The 25,569-nt window shown below is 38.5% G+C and overlaps 1 protein-coding gene across 3 annotated transcripts in view; it reads right to left on the bottom strand.

Annotated features, from left to right (window-relative positions):
- The window catches only part of DNAH3 (dynein axonemal heavy chain 3), a 168,135-nt gene that overhangs the window by 38,854 nt on the left and 103,712 nt on the right, over positions 1–25,569 (bottom strand). For all 3 annotated transcript variants that reach the window (XM_060648727.3, XM_060648729.3, XM_060648728.3), the window contains 7 exons: positions 11,644–11,747; positions 9,051–9,345; positions 6,855–7,034; positions 3,141–3,264; positions 2,894–3,050; positions 2,520–2,663; positions 904–1,570 (listed from right to left, as the gene is read on the bottom strand). In XM_060648727.3, the coding sequence (XP_060504710.3) occupies positions 904–1,570; positions 2,520–2,663; positions 2,894–3,050; positions 3,141–3,264; positions 6,855–7,034; positions 9,051–9,345; positions 11,644–11,747 (1,671 nt within the window). The remainder of the gene's footprint in view (positions 1–903; positions 1,571–2,519; positions 2,664–2,893; positions 3,051–3,140; positions 3,265–6,854; positions 7,035–9,050; positions 9,346–11,643; positions 11,748–25,569) is intronic.

Here is a 25,569-nt window from a genome sequence, read left to right as displayed (position 1 = left end):
CATGGATGACTCATACACAGTTATTTACGGAAGTTGAGTGGGGCCATCGGCTTGTTTCTGACCCCATCTCCATCCAAGCACAAATTTTGGATAAATTCCATTCATTTTTTATTTGCTTTCAGTGTGGTAGGAGGAAGCATGATGCACAGGTGGGAAGTGTGAGGAGGTCATTGTAGGTGAAGAACAGAGAGAGAAGGGGGAGCTTGGTTTGAGAGGAGAGTGGAAAGGATACAGGGGACAGTATGGCAGGTGGCCTTATAAATCCAAAGATTAGGAATTTTGGTGTTTATCCTGATAGAAAGCATTTTAAGTGTTTTAATGTGTGTGTGTGTGTGTGTGTGTGTGTGTGTACACAATGTTCATATTTGCAGTACATGGGAAAAAACCCATCCTGGGTCAGTGGAATAGAAAGGTTTGGAATGGACAAGAGTGCACATAGAATAGTTAGAAGGTTGCAGAGGTGAGGCTGGGCAAGATGATGGCAGTTTAGCTAGTGCAAACGTAGTGGAGATGGAGATAAATGGGTGGATATGAGAGAGACCAAGGAGGTAAAAATTGACAGGACATGGTAATGCGAGAGAAAAGTATTAAATAGAATGCCTCGGTTTCTGGATAGATTGGGGATGTCATTCACAGAGAGAACTCCAGATGTGAGGCCACCAGGGTAATGCACTAAAAGGAAGGAAAAGGTTCAGAGAAGAATTCAGAGAACTGAGAAGAGTGAAACAGGTTTAAAATAGTTGTTCAAGGAAGGGTAAGTTTCCACAGAAATTCAGCCATAAAGCCCTGGGTGAGTGCCATGGCTGGATCAATCCTCAGACCACTGTAAGAGGACCAAATTTAGGCACAGGAGACCCCGAAACACCCCGAGGAAAAGGGCAAAGTGAGTTTACTTCTTCTTACCAAGGACAATGTGAAGGTTCTTCTTCACCCTCTCAATAAAGAAGTTATACAGAGAAAGAGGAGTGACTTCGATCTTCTCGCCTTCTGTCCTAGCTGCCATTTGCATCTTCTCTACAAGGTCAGCCTTTTCGTCAGCCGGGAAGATGTTGGGCACATCTCCTGTGTTCAGAAGCATGTTGATGTCCTCAACGAATGATTCATCCTTGATCTGGTTATCAGCAAAGAGGAATACGGTACTTTTGGTGGCCACTCCGACCTGCAGCATGATCTTCTTCAGGTCCTCCCGCCAGTCGTGGGTTGAGTAGTTCTTGGTGATCTCGATCTGATAAAGCTCGTATGAGTTCATGAATGTGGACAGTTTGCTGGCACTCTGCCTCCCACTGCCCCCAATGCCCACCAGAAGCAAGTGGCCTTTGTCCTGTTTCAGGACCCTACAGATCCTGGAGATGTGCTCAATGGCAAACCTGAACATGACCAAGGACATGGGGGCCTTGCTGATGTTGTTGAACTCTTCTAGGTAGTACTCCATGACCACTGTGAGCTGTTTCAAGTCAGTGATCTCATCATAGATTTTTGGGTCACTTTCTGGCTTAAAGAAATCTCCAAAGAAGAGGCTACGGATATTATCATCGACAATCTTTCCAGTGGGTGACAGGTGAATGAGGACCTGTGGGAAAGGTAAATCTCAGCCAGGCATTCAGCCAGTGGCCCAACCAAGATGACGGTGTGAGGTACAGAGGGAGGGAACAAGAGATATGAGTGGTTCCTCTGAGCATATTCTCCAAAGTCAGTGTTCTTTAATAGTTTTTTAAAAACATAATAGATGGATCTGCTTGTTGTAAAGATTATAATGAAAGGACATTAGAGAAAAAAGCATGAAAGTGAGAGTCAATCTGTTTGCCAAATGGCTAAAATGTTGGTGGTCAGATTGTGAGGTCCCAGTGGTAGTTGAAGGATGGCACCATTTTTTCAATAAACTTGCTCCTTCACCAAAGAGAGGTACAGGTGCTACCCCTGATCCCCACTCTGTGGCTAGAGTGGAAATGTTCTAGGTGCTTTCTCTTCCTGATATTAGAACCTGGCAGTGCTACAGCACTTGGCCTCTAGATACAACATGAAACACTCACAATTTTTCTGTGGAGAAATCACATCTTCTTAAAAATAGAGGTACAACTAGACTATGTAAACACATAGGCTTAAAAACAACTTTTCTTACATCAAAAGGGAAAAGAGAAAATATTTACAAATGGGAAACTATGATAATCTTCTACTTGAAGATCAAGTAGGATGTTGATCAAACCATAAAAATTTCATGGTTCATTTTTCAACTCACAAATTAACCTTAAAAATGTATTTTAAGCTAATTATAAACAATTACATCAGATCATAAACCACTTTGAATGGATCCAAACGTATATGTTATCAGGGAAGTGAAGCAAAATTGGGCCAAATGTAATATCACCAAATCAAGTGACTAGTTGACTCAATCCCATCTCCTGAGATTCAGAGAGCAGAGCTATGAGTCTCCATGAGGAAGGAAACCTGAAATCTGAGACTAACATAGTCAAATATTTGGGGCCATTTCTGAGGCCAAATGCTCAGAGGGTCTGGCTTACCTTCTCCACAGTCTGCTTGAAGCAGTTGGATGTGGTTTCCTTCACCATGTTGAAGAAGACCTGTCTGTCCTCATCATCGATCAGACGGTCATAGAAGACCCGATAAACCTCATGAATCCAAAGCCGGATAAATTTTTCTATATCCTGAAAATCCAGAGTTAATTATTTGAGTGGTACCTGAGCTGGTAGTTCTTAGTTTCTAAATCCTGGGGTTGACTGAGTATTAAACAAGATAATGCTTATAAAATACTTAGCACAATGCCTAGCATAAATAAAAGCTTAATAAAAGTTAGCAATTACTATTATCACTATTGATTCCATGTAGCCAAGGATATTGCTGAATGAACTGGATAAGAGAAATGATAGTGTCTGACCTGCAGGTGGGTGTGAGGGCAGAGCAGTACCCCTTGGATAACCCGTGAAAAGTCCCTCAGGTTAAAGACGTAATGTGACTTAGAGGGAGTTGGCAAGAAATTCTCCACCGCAGCTTTATAAATTGTCATAGTAGCTTGTACCAGCATCTTTCCATACCTTAGGAGGAAGGGGAAGGCAAATCCATCAAAGAGGGGCTAAAACTGAGGATCCCAGGCCAATATTGTGGAAGACACAGGAATCTCTTACCTTAAGAACATCACGTCAAACCCTTTCCCAAAGTGCCAGTCAGCAATTGAACTGAAAATCTTGGTTAAAATGTCATCCTCAAAGGCGTTGATGGAAACAATATTCAGATGACGAGTGAATCGTCCTGGAAAACAAACAGACTCACACCTACCTCCTGGGCCTTGTGATCCTGGGATATGGAAGAGTAGGTTTTCTTCTGACTTCATGTTCTAGAGCTGTGTTGTCCAATATGGTAACCTCTAACCACATGTGGCTATTTAAACTTAATTAATATTAATATTAAATAACATTAAAAAATAATTTCCTTAGCCTCACTAGCCATATTTCTAACATGTGGCTAGTGGCTGTTGTATTGCACAATGGAAATGCAGAACATCTCCATGATTGCAGAAATTCTATTAACAGCACTAATGTTCACGATTGCCTTAAAAGTGAAGGCAACATGTGATCATTATAAAATAGTCAATTCAGAAATACTTTTATAGAAAGTGAGCATCATCTTTGGCTTACCTCCATTCTTTCCCCAATTAACCACTATCAATGTGGTATCCTTACATATCTATCTATATTATGCCTGTCTAATGTTAGATATCTATATATTTATGTCTATATATCAGCTTTATTGAGATATAATTTACATACTATCCAATTCAACTACGTATACAATTCAATCATTTCTTAGTATTATAGTTGTGCAACCAATACCACAATCAATTTTAGAACATTTTAATCACCTCAAAAAGAAATCTTGTAACCATTAGCAGTCACTCCCCATTTCCTTGGAGTCCTTGGCAATGAATAGCCTATTTTTCATTTCTCTAAATTTGCCTGCATGTCTTTTTTAAAAAAGCATTTGATTATACAAAATAAAACACAGATACAGAAAACCATACAAAAACAAATATAAAGTTTAGTGGATCATCAAAAGATCAATACTCATACATCTACCATCCAAGTCAAAAAACAAAGCTTTGCTTACCTTCCACAGGTGCCCCTCTGCATATCCCATCTCAATCTTAGCTTTCTGTCTCTTTCCAAAGATTACTATCTTGACTTTTATAGTAATTTGCTTTGTTGTCTTGATTTATGTCTTTTATCACCCAAGTGTTCATTTCTACACAGCACAGTTTAATCTTCCCAAAAAAAAAACTTGATTATGTCTGATAAATCTCTTTTAATCCATAGATTCCCCTTATATTTCTTTCATCTTTTGCCAGATGAGTATGAGGGCTGTTTGATGTGTAGCTTCACAGTCAGGATTTTGCTGACTGTATACTCATGGTGAGTTAATTCTGTTCCTCTGTCCTTTGTATTTCATACTAATTTGCAGCTGGATCCAGAGACTTGATCAGATTCAGATTACATCTCTGACCAGATGGTAGGTGGTGGTATATGCTTTCATCAGAGACATGATGTCTCTCCTTTTGTGATGATGGTAGCTACTGATGCTCAGTTGGCTAGATCTATTAATTTATTGGGGATTGTAAAATGGTGATACTCTGATTCTATCATTTCTTTTTCATTTATTGGTTGGAATATTTTTGTAAAGAGATACTTCCCTCATCTAGGATTTGCTCATACTATGGTACATTTCATATAAGAAACTCAAGATAAATGTTTGATTACTTCCATTTATTTATCAGTTTTTAAGATAATAAATTGGTTCCTTACCATCCCGTGAAAATGGCCAATTATCATTTTTATTATAGACTTGTGGATTTAAATATATTTTGATAAATTTCAATCCATTAAAATTGCTATCATTGTTGAAGCTCAAATTTTCCCATCTTTGGCCAGTGAGAGCCTGCTTATGTTGACAACTGAGTCCTTTTGACAAGACCGTTTAAACTTTGAGAGCTTTCTCGTTATCTGGTATATCAAGAAGTTACAAGCTCATTTTGTATTTTCTGCCCCAGATATGCAATTAGCCATTTCTCAAAAAGCTCTGGTTTCTTTCAGCAGGAAGTTGGATTTCAAAACAATCTGGGTGGTAGGCATGCTCATTGTTAGTAAGTTGGCTATTATTTCCTAGACCTGGTACATCAATGGACATCATGAGTTATTACTACTGATACTTCTAATTTAGGACTACAGGGTTTTCACTTAATTTCATCTATATTACATCCTGGTATTTCATACTGACACTTCTGATTCTCAAGGACACAAGGGTCAGTAGAAATAAAAAATTCCTGGGTGCCTGGGTAGCACAGTTCGTTAAGCATCCAACTCTTGATCTTGGCTCAGGTCATGATCTCACAGTTCATGAGTTTGAGCCCCACCTTGGGCTCTGTGCTGATTACATGGAGCCTGCTTGGGATTCTGTCTCTCCTTCTCTCTGCTCCTCCCTTGCTTGTGCTCTCTCTCTCTCAAAGAAAATAAATTTACTTAAAAAAATAAAATAGAAAATTCCACAATAACTCATTTGTATAATCCTACTTTATACAAATCTCTCAGAATAAGAATATACTACCACTACCAATTATGATAACTGAAAACGATTTGAAACTTTTTGTATTTGTTATCCTCATCCCCCCTCCATTTTCAATTGTTCTGTGTCTACAACACTGGGTCTTACAGCCTTTACATATTATAATCTCTCCCATGCAGTCTTAGTCCAACAAATAACCATATATTTAAAGCTTATGACCAGTTGTGATATCTATTTATTTTCAGTCATTTTGATCGTGTGAAACTCATTTTCTAGTAGGTTCCCAAGAAAGTGCCTGTGGAAATAAGTCTGAGTTCTTGCATGCTGATAACAGTTTTCCTTTTATATGTCAAGGTCAGCTTTGCTGGCTATAAAATCCTTGCCTCTCATTTTATTTCCTTGAGTATCTTAAAAATGTTATTTCATTTTCTTGTGGCATAAAGCATTGTGGTAGAATAGTTTTAAGATGATCTAATTTTCTTTTTCTTTTAAGTCACGTGCTCTTTTGTGCCTAGATGTCCAAAAGAATTTTTCCTTTTCTATAAAGTCCAGCAATTTTACTAGTGCATGTCTTGGTAGTGGTCATTTTTGAGTCTGTATTCTTAGGTACACAATGTGCCAAATACGATTATCCTGTCCATTTTCCTTATGGAAAATTTTACAGATGAGAAAGCTAAATGCCAGAGGGGAGAGCAAGGTCAAAGAATCTTAAGTCTGGAAATGGTATTAAGATTCTTAAGCAAGGATGTATCTCAGAATTAAATGCAGATCCTTGATGAATCTAGTTACACCGGAAGAAAAATGTATTCCTAAACTGTTGGATGATGGGAGGAACTCTTAACTTGTTTTGTTTGTTTGTTTATTATTATTTTGCTTAGGCCACTTTGGGTTAGTTGTTCTATCTCCGGCAATCTGAAGAATTGTAACAAACACAACAGGTGAATCTTTTACCACCCCTGGTTGAGAACCTCTGATCTAGTCTCCCTCCTGGCACCCATGCTGGCCACACTGAACTCTCCTTTTCACAGGAGACTCTCTGTTTCTCCAGGGCCTAGCCAAAGACTTTCACATTCTTTTTCCACATTCATGTCCTATTTCACACAACTTCCAACATGAAGACTTCAAATTCCACTCCCTGGAGCTAGCCCAACCCCCTCTGGCTATAGCCTAAACATACTTTTCTCTACCTTCCATCAGGACAGAGTGTCCTGTACCAACTCTCCATCCATGAAGGTGGTCTGGCTCTGCTGGAGGATGAAGAGGAATGAAGTTTCTTTGTCACGTACCAGTAATGTCATTCCTTCCTCCCCCAGGGGGGCCCATGGCAGTCACAAGCAGCACATCCACGAAGTCCAGCTTGCTTGTGTCCTTCTTGTCAAACCAGTAACCGTGGTCAATCCACTGCCTCAAGAGCTCAATGGGGGGCTGGGCCCCATACACTTCTTTGGCTGGCATGTTGAGGTCATCTGGGGAAAGAAGCCACACATTCTAAGTCTAGGGGAGACATCAGATAACTATTCCCTCCATGGGAGAGGAGTCCCCTCTCCACTAGTTGTCCCCTCTCCACTCCAGGAAGAGCTCAGCCAGTGGACATACTGACCATATGGGAAGAAAATATCTGGGCTCTCCTGCCTTATTGAGATCTCTGCCCATTGTGACATTAAGGATGCATGGATTGGCATCAACAAACAGGCATTTAATTTTTTCCCATTCCATCAACCACACTATATTGAATGTCTACTATGTGTTAGACACTGTTAATTTCTGGGGATATGATGGTGAGGAAGACAATCATACTCCCAGCCAACAGTGTGTATAATTTTACTGGCAGGTAACAATTGAACCTCAATGGGAGAAAGGTTTTAAGCAAGGGTTTTTGAGGAGCAAAACCAAAATGGCAAGAAAAGATAGTGACTTTCTCAAGGGCAGGGGTTGATTTTCCTCAAAAGCATATTGTGTGACCTAGTCACTGCACATAGAAGACACTCAATAGAATGAAAGCCTTTTGATTTTTCTCTAACGAACACTAACTGAATGCCCAGTTTATATCACATAACATTTTAGTAGTTTTATACACACTATCTCACCTAATCCAAATGATGACTTTATAAGGAAGATAGTATTACCTTTATGTTAGAGATGAGGACCTGAGGGTCACAGAAGTTAAGTCACAATATGCCTAGGGTTAAAGAGTGAGATTTGAACCTAGATCTGTTTGCTGCAAAGCTTAAATTGCTTCTGGATAGGAGGGTCTGGGTGGCTCAGTCAGTTAAGTGTTGGACTTCGGTTCAGGTCATAATCTTGCAGTCTGTGGGTTCAAGCCCCACATCCGGCTCTGTGCTGACAGCTCAGAGCCTGGAGCCTGCTTCGGATTCTGTGTCTCCCTCTCCTTCTGCCCCTCTCCCACTTACTCTCTGTGTCTCTCTCAAAAATAAACTAGCATTAAGACATTTAAAAAATTGTTTCTGTATATACCACAAAGATAGGAAGAGGGAACAGTCTGGAGGAAAGGGGAAAGGAAGAAAAGAAAAAGAAAACAAAACAAAATTGGATCTCTGCCTTTAAGAAGGTAATGTTAGTGGGTAAGGATATAAATACATGCAATATTCACTATCAATACATGAATTTTAAGGACAGGATATGAGATAACCCAGAAGACTAGGGCATTACTTTTACTAAATGAAAACCCTATGAGTTAGCAGTAAGATGGTGAAAAAATATCATGTATTTGGCACCAAGAAATCTGGATTTGGGTTATGGCTCCAGAATTTTCTAGATGTCTGACAGAGAATTTAACCTTCTGGAGCCTCAATCTCACTAGTAAAATGAGAATGATGGTTAATAACCTCAAAGGGATAATAGGCTCAAACGAAATAAATGAGGAAGTGCTTTGTAAACAGGTAAAATCCTGGGGATATTCAATGTGCTTATTTCAAAATACTTATTTAGCAAATATTAGGTTTCTTCATTTACTGATAACATTTATCTGACAAAAAAAATGGAATAAGGAGTTTATCACAAAGTGAGTGTTGCTTTTGGAGATCCAAGAGGGTAAAAACCCTTCTGGAACGAATTCTCACTACAGGCTAACCTTGCTTGATCCAAAGGCTCATCTTCCTCTCAGGAGAAACTTGGAGGTTACCTCAGGTCAAAAAGGCCTGGACTACAACTTACTTACTGAAAATATGACATATAGCACTTAATCAACAAATACTTGGTAATGAAAGAAGGAAAGGAAAGTCAAAATTAAACATGGGAGAGTGGGAGGGAAGGGGGAAGGATAAAAATGGGAGGAAGGAGGGAAGGAAGGACAGAAAGAAGGATGGAGAAGAAAAAGGGAGGGAAGGAACACTACATTAACCAGAAATATATTATGTCTCAGAGAGAGTAAAAGAATTGTACATTGGCCCTACAAAGGGAAGTTCTGGTTTGCTGCAGCACAGAAGCATCTGGTTATGTTTAGATTCAGGCCAATGCCTTACCCACAAATACCACTGCTTTCTTCCCTACGGGAGGCCCAAAAAGACCCTTCCGCCGTCGATCCAGCTTGGACATGATGATATCTTGAGTTTGACTGGCTGAGGTTCTGGCAGAGAAATTGATGCAGTTGGGCAGGTAGGTGCTTTTGGGAAGGTGGAGAAGGAAATTGTTGGTAATGGCTGATTTGCCAGTGCCTGTGGGCCCCACAAATAGCATTGGAATTTCATGGTCCAGGTATGTTTTCAAGAAGAAAGACTGCCTGGCTGTCTCCATTGTGGAGATGATGAGTTCTGAGACCTGTACCGCAAAGATATGGAACAGTCTTATTACTGGGCCAAAGATGCTGGGTTTGGCATTCAGGATACTTACTATCCATTCAGCTCCATCCCTTACTACCTTTATGACTTCAAGTGAGTATTTAACCTCGTCAAGGGCCTCTGTTTCTTCACCTTTTAAATGCGATAATAATGGCATCCAGTTCACTGACATGCTTTGAGGATTAAAATGAGATCATACATGTCAAAATGGGCATTATTGGCACTGTTTTGTAGATGAGGAAACTGAGGTCCAGACCTTTTTGGACCTTGCCCAAGGTCCAACTTGGGCAACTTGCCCAAGTAATACAACTTGCAACTTGCCCAAGTAATACAACAAGTAAGTGGAAATACAAGGACTTGAATTCTAGCTTGTCTGATTCCAAAGTCTATATTCTTAACCACTGAACTATCAAGGAATAAACACCAATTACACTAATGATCAGTTTATAGTTGTTGCCCTCTGAGATCATTGCTCTGAACCAACCTGTATGCCTTGCCCCAGGCAAGGAAGGTCCACCTCCCATATATCATCTTCCATACTGCTTGGCTCAGGAGGGTGGGTTGTGACACTTAGCCCCCTTCCCTGCACTCACTCCTGTTCTGCCTTTTTCCAACACTTGGATCCCTGGTTCTAGGACCCACCCCCACTTAACCCTTTTTCCAATATGGGGATTACAACACTCTTCCTGGTATTCAAACCCCAACTGGACTCTAAGGGCTTGGTTTGGAGTCATGGACTCCCTATTACTTTGAGTAGAATACCTTACCTTAGCTTGGCTTCTTTGAGCCTGAACAGTGTCATTGGCCATTTGGTCACATTTGGTCCTTCCATGGGGACAGAGGAAGGGACTGGAAGATGTATATCATATGCTGACATCTCCTTATGTTTAGGCTGGAAGGGGCTAGTGAACATGGAGCCAGTGTGTTGCACAACTCCAGAAAGTACCATTCCTACTGTGTTTTATGTAAATGGTGCCACTAAAGCAAAGCTAGACCACAATGTCAATGGCATCAAGTGAGTCTGTGCAACAAGGCAGCCCTGTAAATATCGGCAGAAAAAGGCTGGGCTTCTTTTGATAAGTAATTTGCTCAAAGGAAAAGGGACAAGGCAAGGGAACTGAAGTAGAGAGGAAGAGCATTAATAGGTGTTGAGCTTTGGAGGCTTTGCCTATATTATCCCCTGCAGTTTTCCCAGTAACCCTCTGAGGCTGGAAGATTACTGGCTCATTTGTCCAAAGCCATGTGGCCAGTAAGTGGTGCTGAATACAGGGCCAGGTGAAAAATGCTTATTTTTCTATCAAGATGGAATTTAAAGCAAGTTGGGTTTCAGAGATTTTTATTTTCAAAGACCACAACACTTTGACAAGGGGAAAATTTTCAGCACAACTTAAAATCTTCTCTGCATAGGACTCTCTTATTTGTATGAATTCAGTGTTATTTCAACCCCCCCTGGAGGTTCAGGTGACTAAGTTCTTTAAGGAGAATTAAAGTTTTGGACCTCCATGCTCAGGGCTTCTGCACAACACTCAGCCCCCAGAGTGTGCCCAAAATTCAGCACACATCCACCTCTGCTTATCACACCATCTTCAGGAGCAGCTGTCACCCTGCTGGCTGCCTGACTTGACTGTCAATATTCCCACTTTTCTATACATTGTCCACCACTCCATCTGGGGCCTGAATGATCTGCAACCACCCCCAGAAAGGTAAAGTGTGTTCACTAGAAACACTAATAGAGGCAAATTTTCTACAAGGAGAAGTTGGAGCCGAGAAAAACAGCTAGACCTGTTTTTCTGAGAATTCTGATCAAGAAAATCTTTCTCTGGGAATTTTGAAGAAAAGACAATGATCCTTTTTGGCTGAGATGTCTGAGAGGTAAGACTGATGACCGCCCAGCATTGGACTGATGACCCCCCAGCATTGATAACTGACCACATGACAATGATAATAATCAAAATAGCAATCAACATGGATCTAGCACATGATGTGTGCCACGTGTTCAGGTATATTACCTTCAATTCTCTCAAACATCCTTCAAGTATTTTTTTTGCTATTGTGTAGCTGAGTAAACTGAGGCAGAGAGTGTGAGGGCCGAGTAAGGAATCTGTGCCTCTAATTCTAAAGTCCAAGCTTTTGAAGGCTGATCCAGCTCATGTTTGAAACTTTTTCTAAAGAAAGTTCTTAAAAATGCTAATAAAGAGTTGATGTTAATTCCTCCACCTTGGAGAAAGTTCAGGTCATTTTAGAAACCAAAGTTCCATGACAAATACCTCTCTTTTACCTTGGCATTAGCTGGGATATTTTCCTCTTCTTTAGTAATATACTCTGTCCATGTGTACCAATGTCCACTACCTTCCTTGAGGAAATAAAAATCATAGATGCTCCCTGGATTCAAAGAAACAAAACAGGTCATTAGCACCCCAGGGGTTTACATTTCATATTTGAGGTGTTTAACCACCTCAGTTATAAGACATCTGAAAATGTGTATCTACCAGTATTAGCCAAGCTGTGGTAAAACTTACACATTTAAAAAAAATTTTTTTTAACGTTTATTTATTTGAGAGACAGAGAGAGACAGAGCATGAGCATGGGAGGGGCAGAGATAGGAGGAGACACGGAATCTGAAGCAGGCTCCAGGCTCTGAGCTGTTAGCACAGAGCCCAATGTGGGGCTCGAACTCACAAACCGCGAGATCATGACCTGAGCCGAAGTTGGACGCTTAACTGACTGAGCCACCCAGGCGCCCCATAAAACTTACACATTAATGGTAACTGTATAAATTGGAAAAATATCTTTTAGAGAGTAATGACTCTACAGTTTGCATAAAAAATGATAGGTACTAATTATATAAATAATTATTTTAATACATTAAATGGGAAGTACTGAAAAGGACAATAAAAGGAGGAAATAAATCATCTCACATCCAGAAATAGCTTTTTAAAATTTTTTTAAAAAAATGTTTATTTATTTTTGAGAGAGAGAGAGAGAGAGAGCGTGAGCAGGAGCAGGGGCAGGGGAGGGGCAGAGAGAGAGGGAGAGATACAGAACTCAAGGTGGGCTCCAGGCAGCACAGAGCCCAACAGCGCTTGAAATCACGAACTGTGAGATCATGACCTGAGCTGAAGTCGGATGTTTAACCAACTGAGCCACCCAGGCGTCCCTCTAGAAATAACTTTTGATGGCAATCCTTCTAGCTTTCTCTTTAGACACACAAACACATTGAACATGGAAGGACAGATGAAAGGATTTGATAAGAATAAGATCATTTGACATTATATGTTATACTATGATATATAATTATATGTGATATATTAATATAGAATTATATATTCTATTAATGTATACCATATATTATATACTTACATATCACATATATTATATGTATCACATATATGTTATATATATCATCCATTATACTATTTTAAAATAAAGATGTTAAATTTCTTTTTTTTTAATGTTCATTTATCTTGAGAGAGAGAGAGCAAGCAGGGGAGGAGCAGAGAGAGAGGGAGAGAGAATCCCAAGCAGGCTCCATGCTGTCATCGCAGAGCTGAATGAGCGGCTTGATCTCACATATAGTGAGAGTGTGACCTGAGCCAAAATCAAGAGTTGGACACTTAACCAACTCCCTTTCCTTTCCATTCTCCTTTGTTTGTGTGGAGTCTTTTGTAGCAAATCCTGACATTATATTTCATTTGTAAATACATGTGACTCAATGTTAGACCAATTTCCCTGATTCATTCATAAGCTATGAGTGATTAACTCACTTTTCCTTCCATCTCCTCTCCTCTGACTCCTTTTGTTGTTGATGATGACCATAATTCTCCCATTCCTTAGTCTTAGGTCTAGTTTCAATAGATTCATTGCTCAAATTCATGGCTTCTAACACAGCCCATTTAAAAGCTCTTTGTTTTGATCGATCTGTTAGTCGGAAAATTTATTTTCTTTCCTTTTTTTTTCCCCCCCAAGAAGGGACTTACGGTGCTTCATTCTCTCAGCTCTTGCAAGTTTGGAAGTATCTGCCAACTGATTTTGTTTTTGAACAATGACTTGGCTGAGAGTGATATTCTCAGGTCACATTTTCTTTCCCTCAGACTTCTGACTGTTCTCTTATGTTTCTCTGTATACTAAGTTGCTGTGTGGAAATCTGAGGTCCATCAGATATTTCCCTCTTCACTGGACTTTTTTTCCTTATCTATATGTATCATGTAATTTCTTTTATCTGTAAATTTAATAATTTAATCAGGCTATATGTTTTGTTCAATTATTCTTTATCACTTTTTCTTGAAACATGGCATACTCATAATCTGTAGAAACAGTTGTTCATTTGAGGAACAATTTCTCATTTATATCTTTTTAAAATTTTTTATTTTATTTTTTATTATATATATAGAGAGAGTAAGTGGAGGAGAGGGGCAGAGGGACAGGGAGAGAGAATGCAGGCAGGATCCATGCTCAGCAGAGTCGGATGTGGGGCTCAATCCCACAACTCTAGGATCATGGCCTGAGCTGAAATCAAGAATCAGACACTCAATTGACTGAGCCACCCAGAAACCCCTCCTCTCATATATACCTTTGTATATATTGTGTATACTATTTACTGGGTTACCCACTTAAGGAATCAGCATGGTTTGGCCTCTATATCAATCATATTGATAATTGCTTTAATGTATTTGGTTTTTTTTCTTCTATAGTAAGTGTAGTTCTCTCAAACCTCCCCTCTAAGCCATTTATGAGATACCTAGATTTATACATTTTATTTCTTGCTGTTCCTAATGTATTTATTAGACCACTAATGGTACTGTCTCATTGTCAATTTGTTTTGTGGTTTTTCAATCCCTCTTTTCCTCTAATTCTGTGATTTTTTCACCTCATCTACAAACTTCTAAAAGATAGCTTTACTAAAAACGTATATGTGATGTACTAATATTCATAGTTGTGCAACTATACTATAACCAATTTTAAGACATTTCATTACATGAAAAAGAAACCCCATATCTCCTAGTTGTTACCCCTCATTTCCCCCTCCTACTCTCAGCACTAGGCAACCACTAATCTACTGTCTCTACAGATTTGTGTATTCCAGATGTTTCATGTAAATGAAATCACACAATATGTGTTCTTTTGTAGCTGTCTTCTTTTACTTATTATGATTTATATATATTTTTAAGTTTATTAATTTATTTTAAGAGAGAGAGCGCATGCACGAGTTGGGGAGGAGCAAAGAAAGAGAGGGAGAGAGAGAATCCTAAGCAGGCTTGGTGATGTCAGCATAAAGCTGGATGCAGGGATCATGAGATCAAGAGTTGGATGCTTAACCAACTGAGCCATCCAGGCATCTGGGAGCATGATATTTTTAAGGTTCATCCATGTTGTAGCATGTATTATTACTTCAATTTTTTAAATTATTGAGTAATATTCCATTATATGGATATTTTTATTTATTCATTTATCTATTGATGGACACTTGGATTGTTTCTACTTTTTGGCCTTTATGAATAACGCTGCTATGAACATTTGTGTAGAAGTTTGTGGGTAGACATGTTTTTGTTTCTCCTGGGCATAGAACTAGGAATAGAATTGCTGGGTCATATGGCAACTCTATGTTTAAGTTTTGGGGAACTGTCAAATACTGTTTTCCAACTCTGCTGTACCATTTAACATTTCCATTATGTATGTAAGGGTTCCAGTTTTCCCATGTTCTCACCAACACTTGTTGTTTTCTTTTTTATTATTCTCATCCTAGTTGTGAAGTGGTATCTCATTGTGCTTCTGATTTGCATTTCCTGATGGCTAACAATGTTGTCACGTGTTTATTGACTCTTTGTGTATCTTCTTTGGAGAAATGTCTATTCAGTTACTTTGCCCATTTTTTAGTAGGGTTATCTTTTTATTATTATGTTGTAGTACCTCTTTATATATTCCAGATAGAAGTCCCTTATCATACATATGATTGTAAAAAGGCTTCACCCATTTTGTGGGTTGTCTTTTCACTTTCTTGGTATTGTCCTTTGAAGCACAAAAGTTTTTAATTTTGATTAAGTCCAGTTTACCTATTTGTTGTTATTGTTATTGCCTGTGCTTTTGGTGTCCTAAGAAACCATTGTCTAGTCCAAGGTCATGAAGATTTGCACCTATTTTTTCTTTAGTAATTTTACAAGTTTTAATTCTTAAATTTAGGACTTTCATTCATGTTGAGTTAATTTTTGACTATGGTGCAAAGTAGAGGTCCAAATTCATTATTTTATGACAAATATTCACCTGTCCCAGCACCATTTGTTGAAAAGATTATTCTTTCTCCATTTAATTATCTTGGTACCCTTGCCAAAAAGCAAGTTACCATAAATGTGAGGGGCTTGTTTATGAACTCTCAATTATATTCCACTGAGCTAAATATCTATCCTTTTGCCAGTACCACATGTTCATCTATGAACTTTTTAAGAAATTAAATTGTTATAACTAAGTTCTTTCAACAGAAATATTTTATGTTTCTTAGGTAATTTTTCTTTTAGATTCATTCAGTCTGTCTGCCTCTCTCTCTCTCTCTCTCTCTCTCTCTCTCTCTCTCGTTTGCAATTTCCATACCATTCTTGCTCTGTTACAATCAGGTAAGTTCTTGACATCTTTCCTAATGTTATCTGAGGCCAGTTTATCTCCTCCACTTTCCTGACCACAATTCAAGGATTAGTGAGTGGCTTTGTTTTTTGTAGCATGAGGTTACATGGACCGAGTAAAAGAAAATTCTCAATTGCCCCTGCTAGGAAACCTGGGCTCTACACTCTCTTTCTACAATTTGGCCAAGGTTCCTGAACTATGATGCCACTCCCATCCCAGCTAGCAACATGTCCCACATTCCTGTATCATCATCTCACAACCCTGATGCAGCATAGACTGTGGAAGGTGCAAACCCTCGTAGTTTCTCCCACTTGTATTAAGATTCTACAGAAGCATGCAGGTGCTTCATGCCCAAGGGTTTCTCATAGACATTCTTTGCATCTGCAGGCCACTGTAATCCACTTCTCTCCACAGGGGTGATTACCAGTGAGAACTCTCAGAATTTTGTCAACTCACCACCTTTCCTCCCAAAACCACTCTTAGGAGGACGGGGGGGGGGGGGGGGGGGGGGGTCCTAGGTTGGAAGATGCAGATCTTAGTTTTACTTTTCCTGTCCATCACTTCTTAATGTTTATAGACAGAATCAAGATGGAACATTTTCTATAATTATTGCTGGGATATTTTTAGGCTTAATTTTGTTGTTGTTTTTGTTCATTTCACTAGGTATTAAAGGAGGGAGCTCTGTTATCCTACACCCCTCTGCAGCTTTACCTAGAAGTTAATCTAGCAAAACACTTTTAGCAAGCAATCTGGCATTATGCTTACAGAGCTACAAAAATGTTCTGTAGTCTAAGCCAGAAATCCCACTTCTGGGAATTTATCATAAGGAAATAATTCAGAATGAAAATAATCTCTATACATGGCTATGCAGCACCATCTGTGATAGCAAAAATTTGGAAATAATTTACATGTCTCACATTAGGAGACCAGTCAAAATTATGTCTTATGAGATGAATGGAATATTTTGCAAAAACTAAGTATCAACATATCAAATTGCTTTCAAAAAGCAATGACAGATGAAAATAGAATAAAAAATAGAACATATGTCATTATGCTAAAGAGGTAAAGAGATGAAATCAGGTAGACAAAACAGAGAAAAGTTTTTCTGACATACTTGGGACAGGGTGGTATGAGGAAAGAGATACTTTTTGGTCGTTTTTAAAAAATAGAACTGAATTGTTTTACAACAAAAAAGGAGACACTAAAAGCATGATTCAGAAAAGCATTTGTCTCCCTTCCCTGGATGTTATGATTCAATAGAGCTAGTTTGTTGCTTGACACAGGAAGATTAAGGCCAAAGAGAAAAGCCTCAAGTGAGTAAAAGTAGATTTGCTAAGCGATGTGACCTTGGCCAAGGTTACCATTTGTACACCTGTAAAATGGGCCTGATTTTATGTGAAGCTCAGAGAGTCACTGTAGAGGGTAAATGAGAGATATATGTGTCAAACATGTAGCATAGCTCTGAGCACACAGGCACTGAGAAGATTCACCTCTAGGTCTCTGGTTCTTATCAGAGTAATGGCTCTTGTTCACTCTGCACTGTGATTTTAATTCAAACTCTGTTCCAAGTACAAGGGAAGAAAAGGAGAGAATAGTAGAAATCCAGGAAGGCATATTCTGTCTCTATTACCTCTGACCTCCCCCCCACTTCACCCTGTGTTCTTCTCCAGCACTTGGGAGAATAAGGTTAACTTTTTAAAAAAATGTTTATGTTTATTTATTTTTGAAAGAGAGAGACAGAGAGAAAGAGACAGAGCATGGGCAGGGAATGGGCAGAGAGAGAGGGAGACACAGAATCTGAAGCAGGCTCCAGGCTGTGAGCTATCAGCACAGAGCCCGATGTGGGGCTCGAATCCACAAAGTGTGAGATCGTGACCTGAGCCAAAGTCAGACGCTCAACGAACTGAGCCACCCAGGCACTCCAATAAGGTAAACTTTTCAACAAAGGAGTGAGGTTTCAAAGGGCGCACACTGGTGAATGAATAAAGAAGATGTGAGATACACACACACACACACACACACACACACACACACACACTGGAATACTACTCAGTGATCAAAAAGAATGAAATCTTGACATTTGCAACATGGATGGAACTAGAGTGTATTATGCTAAATGAAATAAGTCAGTCAGAGAAAGACAAAATACCATGTAATTTCACTCATATGTGGAATTTAAGAAACATAACAGATAGGGGTGCCTGGTGGCTCAGTTGGTTAACCGTCTGACTTCGGCTCAGGTCATGATCTCATGGTTCACGGGTTTGAGCCCCTCATCGGGCTATGTGCTGAGAACTCAGAGCCTGGAGCCTGCTTCAGATTCTGTGTCTCCCTCTCCCTCTGCCCCTCTGCTGGTTGTGCTCTATCTCTCTGACTCAAAAAAATATATATTTAAAAGAAACACAACAGATAAACATAGGAGAAGGGAAGGAAAAAATAAGATAAAAACATAGAGGGAGGCAAACCCTCAGAGACTCTTAAATACAGAGAATGAATTGAGGGTTGCTGGAGGTGAGGTGGGTGGGGGGATGGACTAAATGGGTGATGGGTGTTAACGAGGGCATTTGTTGGGTTAACGAGCACTGGGGGTTATATGTAAGTGATGAATCACTAGGTTCAACTCCTGAAACCAATACCACACTGTATGTTAACTAACTTGAATTTAAATAAATAAATTAAAAAAAGATAAAGGGCATACAGTGAATAGATGAATAGATGGATAAATAAATTTCTTAGTTGACAAACAAGGATACATGTCAGATGATGTGAACCCAACCCTGAGAGAATCCCTCAAACGTCTGTTTGCTTTCCTTAACGTATGCTCCCTAGTGTAGTTCCTCCATCATTTATCTCAGAAGTCTACTTATCCCACAGCTCCTGAATTTGAAAAGCCCAGAACACAATGTCCCATAAGGTCAGGGAAGCCTCCCTGGAGGTCTTACCATGAGAATTTTAACCTTGGCTCCTTGTGGAAAGGCTAGAAAGGCATTTAAAGCTTTTTAAGGTGGTAATAAGAATGTATACTCAAAGCTAGACACAAGAGGTCACATACTCCATGATTTCATGCATATGAAATACCAGAAAAAGGCAAATATATAGACAGCAGGTCAGTGGTTGCCTGGGACTGAAGATGGGAACAGGGATTAATTGGAAATGGGCCTGAAGGATCCTACCAGGGTGATGAAAATGTTCTGAAATTGGATTATGGTGACAGTTGCACAACTATGCAAATTTACTAAAAGCCACTGATTTGTACACTTACATGGGATAATTTTATGGTATGTAAATTATACCTCCATAAAGTTGTTATATATAAAAAAGCATACTTAGTACTTAAAACATGTCTTTGATTCAAATGGGTTCTGGCTAGGCACTTTGAAATTTCACACTAAAATACTTATTAAGCCAAAAAGAAAAAGAAGTGGAATGATGTCATTGAAAATAAAAACTGAAAAAAAAAAATCTGAGCAGCATCTCCAGCTGGAATAAGAAATCTTACCTCAAGAGATTTCATGAGGGGAGCGCCTGGGTGGCTCAGTCGGTTAGGCATCTGACTTTGGCTCAGGTCATGATCGCACGGTTCATGGGTTCGAGCTCCATGTCAGGCTCTGTGCTGACAGCTCGGAGCCTGGAGCCTGCTTCAGATTCTGTGTCTCCCTCTCTCTGCCCTTCCCTCACTCACGCTCTCTCTCAAAAATAAATAAATGTTAAAAAAAATTTTTTTAAAAAGAGATTTCATGAGGAAAGGCAATAAAGGCCACTAGGATGCAGAGACTCAGGTTCCATCCCACACAGAAAATTGTGTAGCTGTTCCTTTGCCCTACCAGGTATTAATCCAGGAGTACTGTCTCATTTTCTCCTTATCCTTGCCTCTTATTTTTTTCTTTTAATTTTTAAATATTTATTTATTTTTGAGACAAAGAGAGCAAGAGAGAGAGAGAGAGAGCAGGAGCATGAGTGGGGGAGCTTGAACTCACGGACTGCGAGATCATGACCTGAGCCGAAGTCGGACACTTAACTGACTGAGCCACCCAGGTGCCCCGTATAGCTGAGAAGTGCAGTAGGGTCCCAGACCATATGAGTAAGGAGGAGTCAGTCAGAACACCTTAAATTCAGTGAGATATGGTCTTCCAGAGTAAAGAGCCACAAATGCCCCTCTGTTGAGAAACTTCCCTTTTCTAGAATGTTCAGAGATGAAACAAATAGAAAAGGCTGCCTCCAACAGATGGCATTAGTTGATCATATGTGGTCATTGGATCTTGGCCATCCTATTGCTTCTTACTCTAGAGCAGAGTTTATAGCATTTAGGTTTATTTTAAAAGTGTTATATGAATATTATTTACCCTGATCATGTCCAAAAGCTGTGACAATTTGGAAAACTAGCAAAAAGAGAGATGTGGGATTACCATGAAGAAAAAGTAAAGCTTAACTTCCCATGGACAGGTTTGCAATGATCACTTGCAAGGTGTCATTTTAGTCTTATGAATGGTCTTTTCAGAACCAAATTGGCTTTTAAGTAAAGTAGGTACTGCAAAAGAAGATAGACAAAGAAGCCGTATATGTGGAATTTTTGTTTTAAATAGCGCATCAGTTGAGTAGGATGTGGAGGGAGGACACAGGCCATCACAGTAGATAGGAGATGTTATAGGGCAAAGTTACCTGGAAACTGAGTGGGAGTTGTATATATATATATCACTAGCCTGCTAGCTGCAGAAGGAAAGGAAAGATGTTGACACAAAGTGGGCCAAGAGTGGGGTCAAGGGAACTTCATGAACCATCTTTGTTGACACAAAGCATGAACAGACTGATCTGGAAGGATAGAGGAAGCAGAATACAGCATACGGAAACTGTGAAAAAATACTGCAATATAAAGGAATATAATATGGAGATTATACTTCAAGAGTATATCCTTGAACCTTGTTTAACGCAAGACTCAAAACCAAATTTCAAGAAACTGTTTGGAATCCTAAATAGACTACAAAAAGATGATGATGATGATGATGATGATTGCTACCATTTTTTAATTTAATTTTTTATTTTTTTAAATTTACATCCAAATTAGTTAGCATAGAGTGCAACAATGATTTCAGGAGTATATTCCTTAGTATCCCTTACCCATTTAGTCCTTCCCCCCTCCTACAACCCCTCCAGTAACCCTCAGTTTGTTCTCCATACTTATGAGTCTCTTCTGTTTCATCCCCCTCCCTGTTTTTATATTATTTTTGTTTCCCTTCCCTTATGTTCATCTGTTTTGTTTCTTAAAGTCCTCATATGAGTGAAGTCATATGATTTTTGTCTTTCTCTAATTTCACTTAGGATAATACCCTCCAGTTCCATCCACGTAGTTGCAAATGGCAAGATTTCATTCTTTTTGATTGCTGAGTAATACTCCATTGTGTATATATACCACATCTTCTTTATCCATTCATCCATCGATGGACATTTGGGCTCTTTCCATACTTTGGCTATTGTTGATAGTGCTGCTATAAACACGGGGGTGCATGCGTCCCTTCAAAACAGCACACCTGTATCCCTTGGATAAATGCCTAGTAGTGCAATTGCTGGGTTGTAGAGTAGTTCTATTTTTAGTTTTTTGAGGAACCTCCATACTGTTTTCCAGAGTGGCTACACCTGCTTGCATTCCCACCAACAACGCAAAAGAGATCCTCTTTCTCCACATCCTCGCCAACATCTGTTGTTGCCTGAATTGTTAATGTGAGCCATTCTGACACGTGTAAGGTGGTATCTCATTGTGGTTTTGATTTGTATTTCCCTGATGATGAGTGATATTGAACATTTTTCATGGTCAGTTGGCCATCTGCACGTCTTCTTTGGAGAAGTGTCTATTCATGTCTCTTGCCCATTTCTTCACTGGATGATTTGTTTTTTGTGTGTTGAGTTTGATAAGCTCTTTATAGATTTTGGATACTAACCCTTTATCTGATATGTCACTTGCAAATATTTTCTCCCATTCTGTCGGTTGCCTTTGAGTTTTGCTGATTGTTTCCTTCGCTGTGCAGAAGCTTTTTATTTTGATGAGGTCCCAGTAGTTCATTTTTGCTTTTGTTTCCCTTGCCTCCGGAGACGTGTTGAATAAGAAGTTGCTGTGGGCAAGATCAAAGAGGTTTTTGCCTGCTTTCTCCTCAAGGATTTTGATGGCTTCCTGTCTTACATTTAGGTCTTTCATGCATGTTGAGTTTATTTTTGTGTATGGTGTAAGAAAGTGGTCCATGTTCATTCTTCTGCATGTTGCTGTCTAGTTTTTCTAGCATCACTTGCTGAAGAGACTGTGTTCATTCCATTGGATATTCTTTCCTGTTTTGTCAAAGATTAGTTGGCCATATGTTTGTGGGTCCATTTCTGGGTTCTCTATTCTGTTCCATTGATCTGAGTGTCTGTTCTTGTGCCAGTACCATACTATCTTGATGATTACAGCTTTGTAGTATAGCTTGAAGTCTGGGATTGTGATGCCTCCTGCTTTGTTTTTCTTTTTCAAGATTGTTTTGGCTATTTGGGGTCTTTTCTGGTTGATTGCTATCATTTTAATGAAACAGGAAAGAAAGCAGTAAGGAGAAAACAGGCTAAGATAAAAAGGCCACATGAGATAAAAAAAGGAAGATGGATGAGCTAATAGAATGATGGTGACAATGATAAGACAGCAATAAAAATTGCTGATATTTAACATCTTCTATATACCGTGCTTTTATTCTAAATGTGTTTACATGTGTTAACTCATTTAATTCTTGTAAGAACACCATGACTGCATACTGTTATTATATGCGGGGGGAAGGGGCAGAAAGAGAGGGAGAGTGAGAGAGTGAGAATCCCAAACAGGCTCCATGATGTCAGCACAGAGCCTCATGTGGGGCTTGAACTCATGAACCCACAAGCCATGAGATCATGACCTGAGCCGAAACCAAGAGTTGGATGCTTAAGTGACAGTCACCCTGGTGCCCTGTCCCCATTTTATAAATGAGGAGACTGAGAGGGGATAAGGAACTTCCTCACTACTAAGTATTGAAGGCAGGATTCAAGCCCTGACAATGTGACTTGTTTTTAATCATTACACTAAGAAAGGATCATAAGGAAACAATAGGTAACAACACCAGAACCAACACCATGCAAGGCACTAAAAGCATAACTGAAGTTGTGGGTGACATATTAAAATGAAAAAAAAAACTATCTTAAAAAGGCAAAAACTCAAAAATAAGGAAAGAGATGATAGATATGGAAGCCAGACAATAAAAATTTCCCTCGATGATGGAAAGGCCTCATCACATTCCAGGGAAAATAGACAAAAGGAGACATACATCTAGATACAGTATGTTAAAAAACAAAACAAAACCCTACAGTAGAATATTAAAAAAAGAACACAAACCATTCAGAACATAGGTGAAACAAACAGTTGCTTTATATATATAATATAATTAATTATTAATTATATGATTAATATAATCTCAATAGTTATCAATTATAATATAATTATATTAATAATTATATAACATAATAATTATAAAATAATATATAATCTAATTTTTTTTAATGTTTATTTATTTTTGAGACAGAGAGAGACAGAGCATGAATGGGGGAGGGTCAGAGAGAGGGAGACACAGAATCTGAAACAGGCTCCAGGCTCTGAGCTGTCAGCACAGAGCCTGACGCGGGGCTCGAACTCACGGACCGCGAGATCATGACCTGAGCCGAAGTCGGCTGCTTAACCGACTGAGCCACCCAGGCGCCCCTATATAATCTAATTTCAATTTCTTCTCTTTTTAATTGTGAGATTTAATTATATATAATTAATTATCAATTATTACTTATTTATTATAAATGATAATTTAGAATATAATTTATATTACAAGTATATGTATTTATTATATTGATAATAATTATTATTAATTAATAATAAATTACATATAACATATAATTAATAATTAATTATATATATATAATTCAATCTCACAGTTAAAAAGAGAAGAAATTAAAACTAGATACTATTTTCGTACTACAAATGTGAGAAGAACACCAAAATACATAAGGCAAAACTGATAGAATTGCAAAAATTAATAGAAAAATCCAATTATTATAGTTGGAGACTTCAGTCCCCCTCTATCAGCAATTGACATTGGGTAGAAAATGAGTGAGGATATAGTTAAACTAAACAGCACCTTCACCATCAATTGGACCTCACTGACATTTATAGATTACTTCAACAACAGCAGAATACATCCTTTTTGAGCTCACATGGAACATTCTCCTAGAGAGACCACATTCTGGGCCATAAAACACACCTTAAAATTTTTAAAGAGTAGAAATCATACAGTGTATACTCTCAGTCCACAATGCAATTAAACTAGAAATCAGTAACAAAAAGATAGCTGGAAAATCCCCAAATACTTGAAGATTAAGAAAAAGACTTCTAGGGGTGCCTGGGTGGCTCAGTCATTAAGCATCTGACTGGCTCAGGCCATGATCTCATGGTTTATGAGTTTGAGTCCCATGTTGGGTGAACACAAGCCCCACTTCGGGTGAGCCCCACTTCTCTCTCTCTTTGCCTCTCTGGGATTCTCTTTCTCTCTCTGCCCCTTGCTTGAGTGACCTCTCTTTCTCTTTCTCAAAAAGAAAGAACAAACAAACAAAAGAAAGAAAACACAACTTTTCAAAATCTGTGGGATGCAGTGAAAGAAATGCTTACAGAGAAATTTAGCATTGAACGCATATATTAGAAATGAAGAAAGCTCTAAAATCAATAATCTAAGCTTCCACCTTAGGAAACTAGAAATGAAGAGTGAATTAAATCCAAAATAAGCAGAATAAAATAAATAATAAAAATTAGAGTAGAACTCAATGAAGTTGAAAACAGAAAAAATCAATAGAGAAAATCAACAAAACCAAAAGCTGTTTCTTGGAAAAGGTTATAAAACTGATAAACCTCTAGTTAGGCCAACCAAGAAAAAAAGAGAAAAGACACAAATTACTAATATCAGAAATGAAAGAGGAACCATCACTACTGATACCAGAGACATTAGGAAGATAATAAAGGAATATTATGAACAACTCTACGACCACAAATTTGATAACTTAGATGAAATAAAACAATTCCTCAAAAGACATGATCTAACAAAACTCATATAAGAAAAAATAGATAATTTGAAGAGAATGATATCTATTAATGAAATTGAAGCAACAATTAATAACCTTCCAAAAGAGAAAGTACCAGGCCTAAATGATGAATTCTACTAAACATTTAAAGAAAAACATTTTACAATACCCTACAATCTTCTCCAGAAAATAAAAGCATATTTATTCTATGAGGTCAGCATAACCCTGATCCCCAAACCAAAGATACTACAATAAAGGAAAACTATAGATAATATATCTCCTCAAAACAGATGCAAAAATCCTTAACAAAATACTGACAAATCAAATCAACAATATATGGAAAGAATTACACACCACATTCAAGTGGGATTTATTCCTTCCAGGTATATAAGGCTGGTTCAACATTCAAAAATCAACTAATGTAATCCATTAGGCTAATGAAGAAAAAAAAGAATCAAAAGAAAAATAAGAGAAAACAAAAACACTGTAG

Source organism: Panthera onca, chromosome E3 (genome assembly GCF_046562875.1).
Source record: "Panthera onca isolate mPanOnc1 chromosome E3, mPanOnc1 haplotype 2, whole genome shotgun sequence".
NCBI classification, from domain to species: Eukaryota; Metazoa; Chordata; class Mammalia; order Carnivora; family Felidae; genus Panthera; species Panthera onca.
This window is presented reverse-complemented; position numbering and strand designations above follow the sequence as displayed.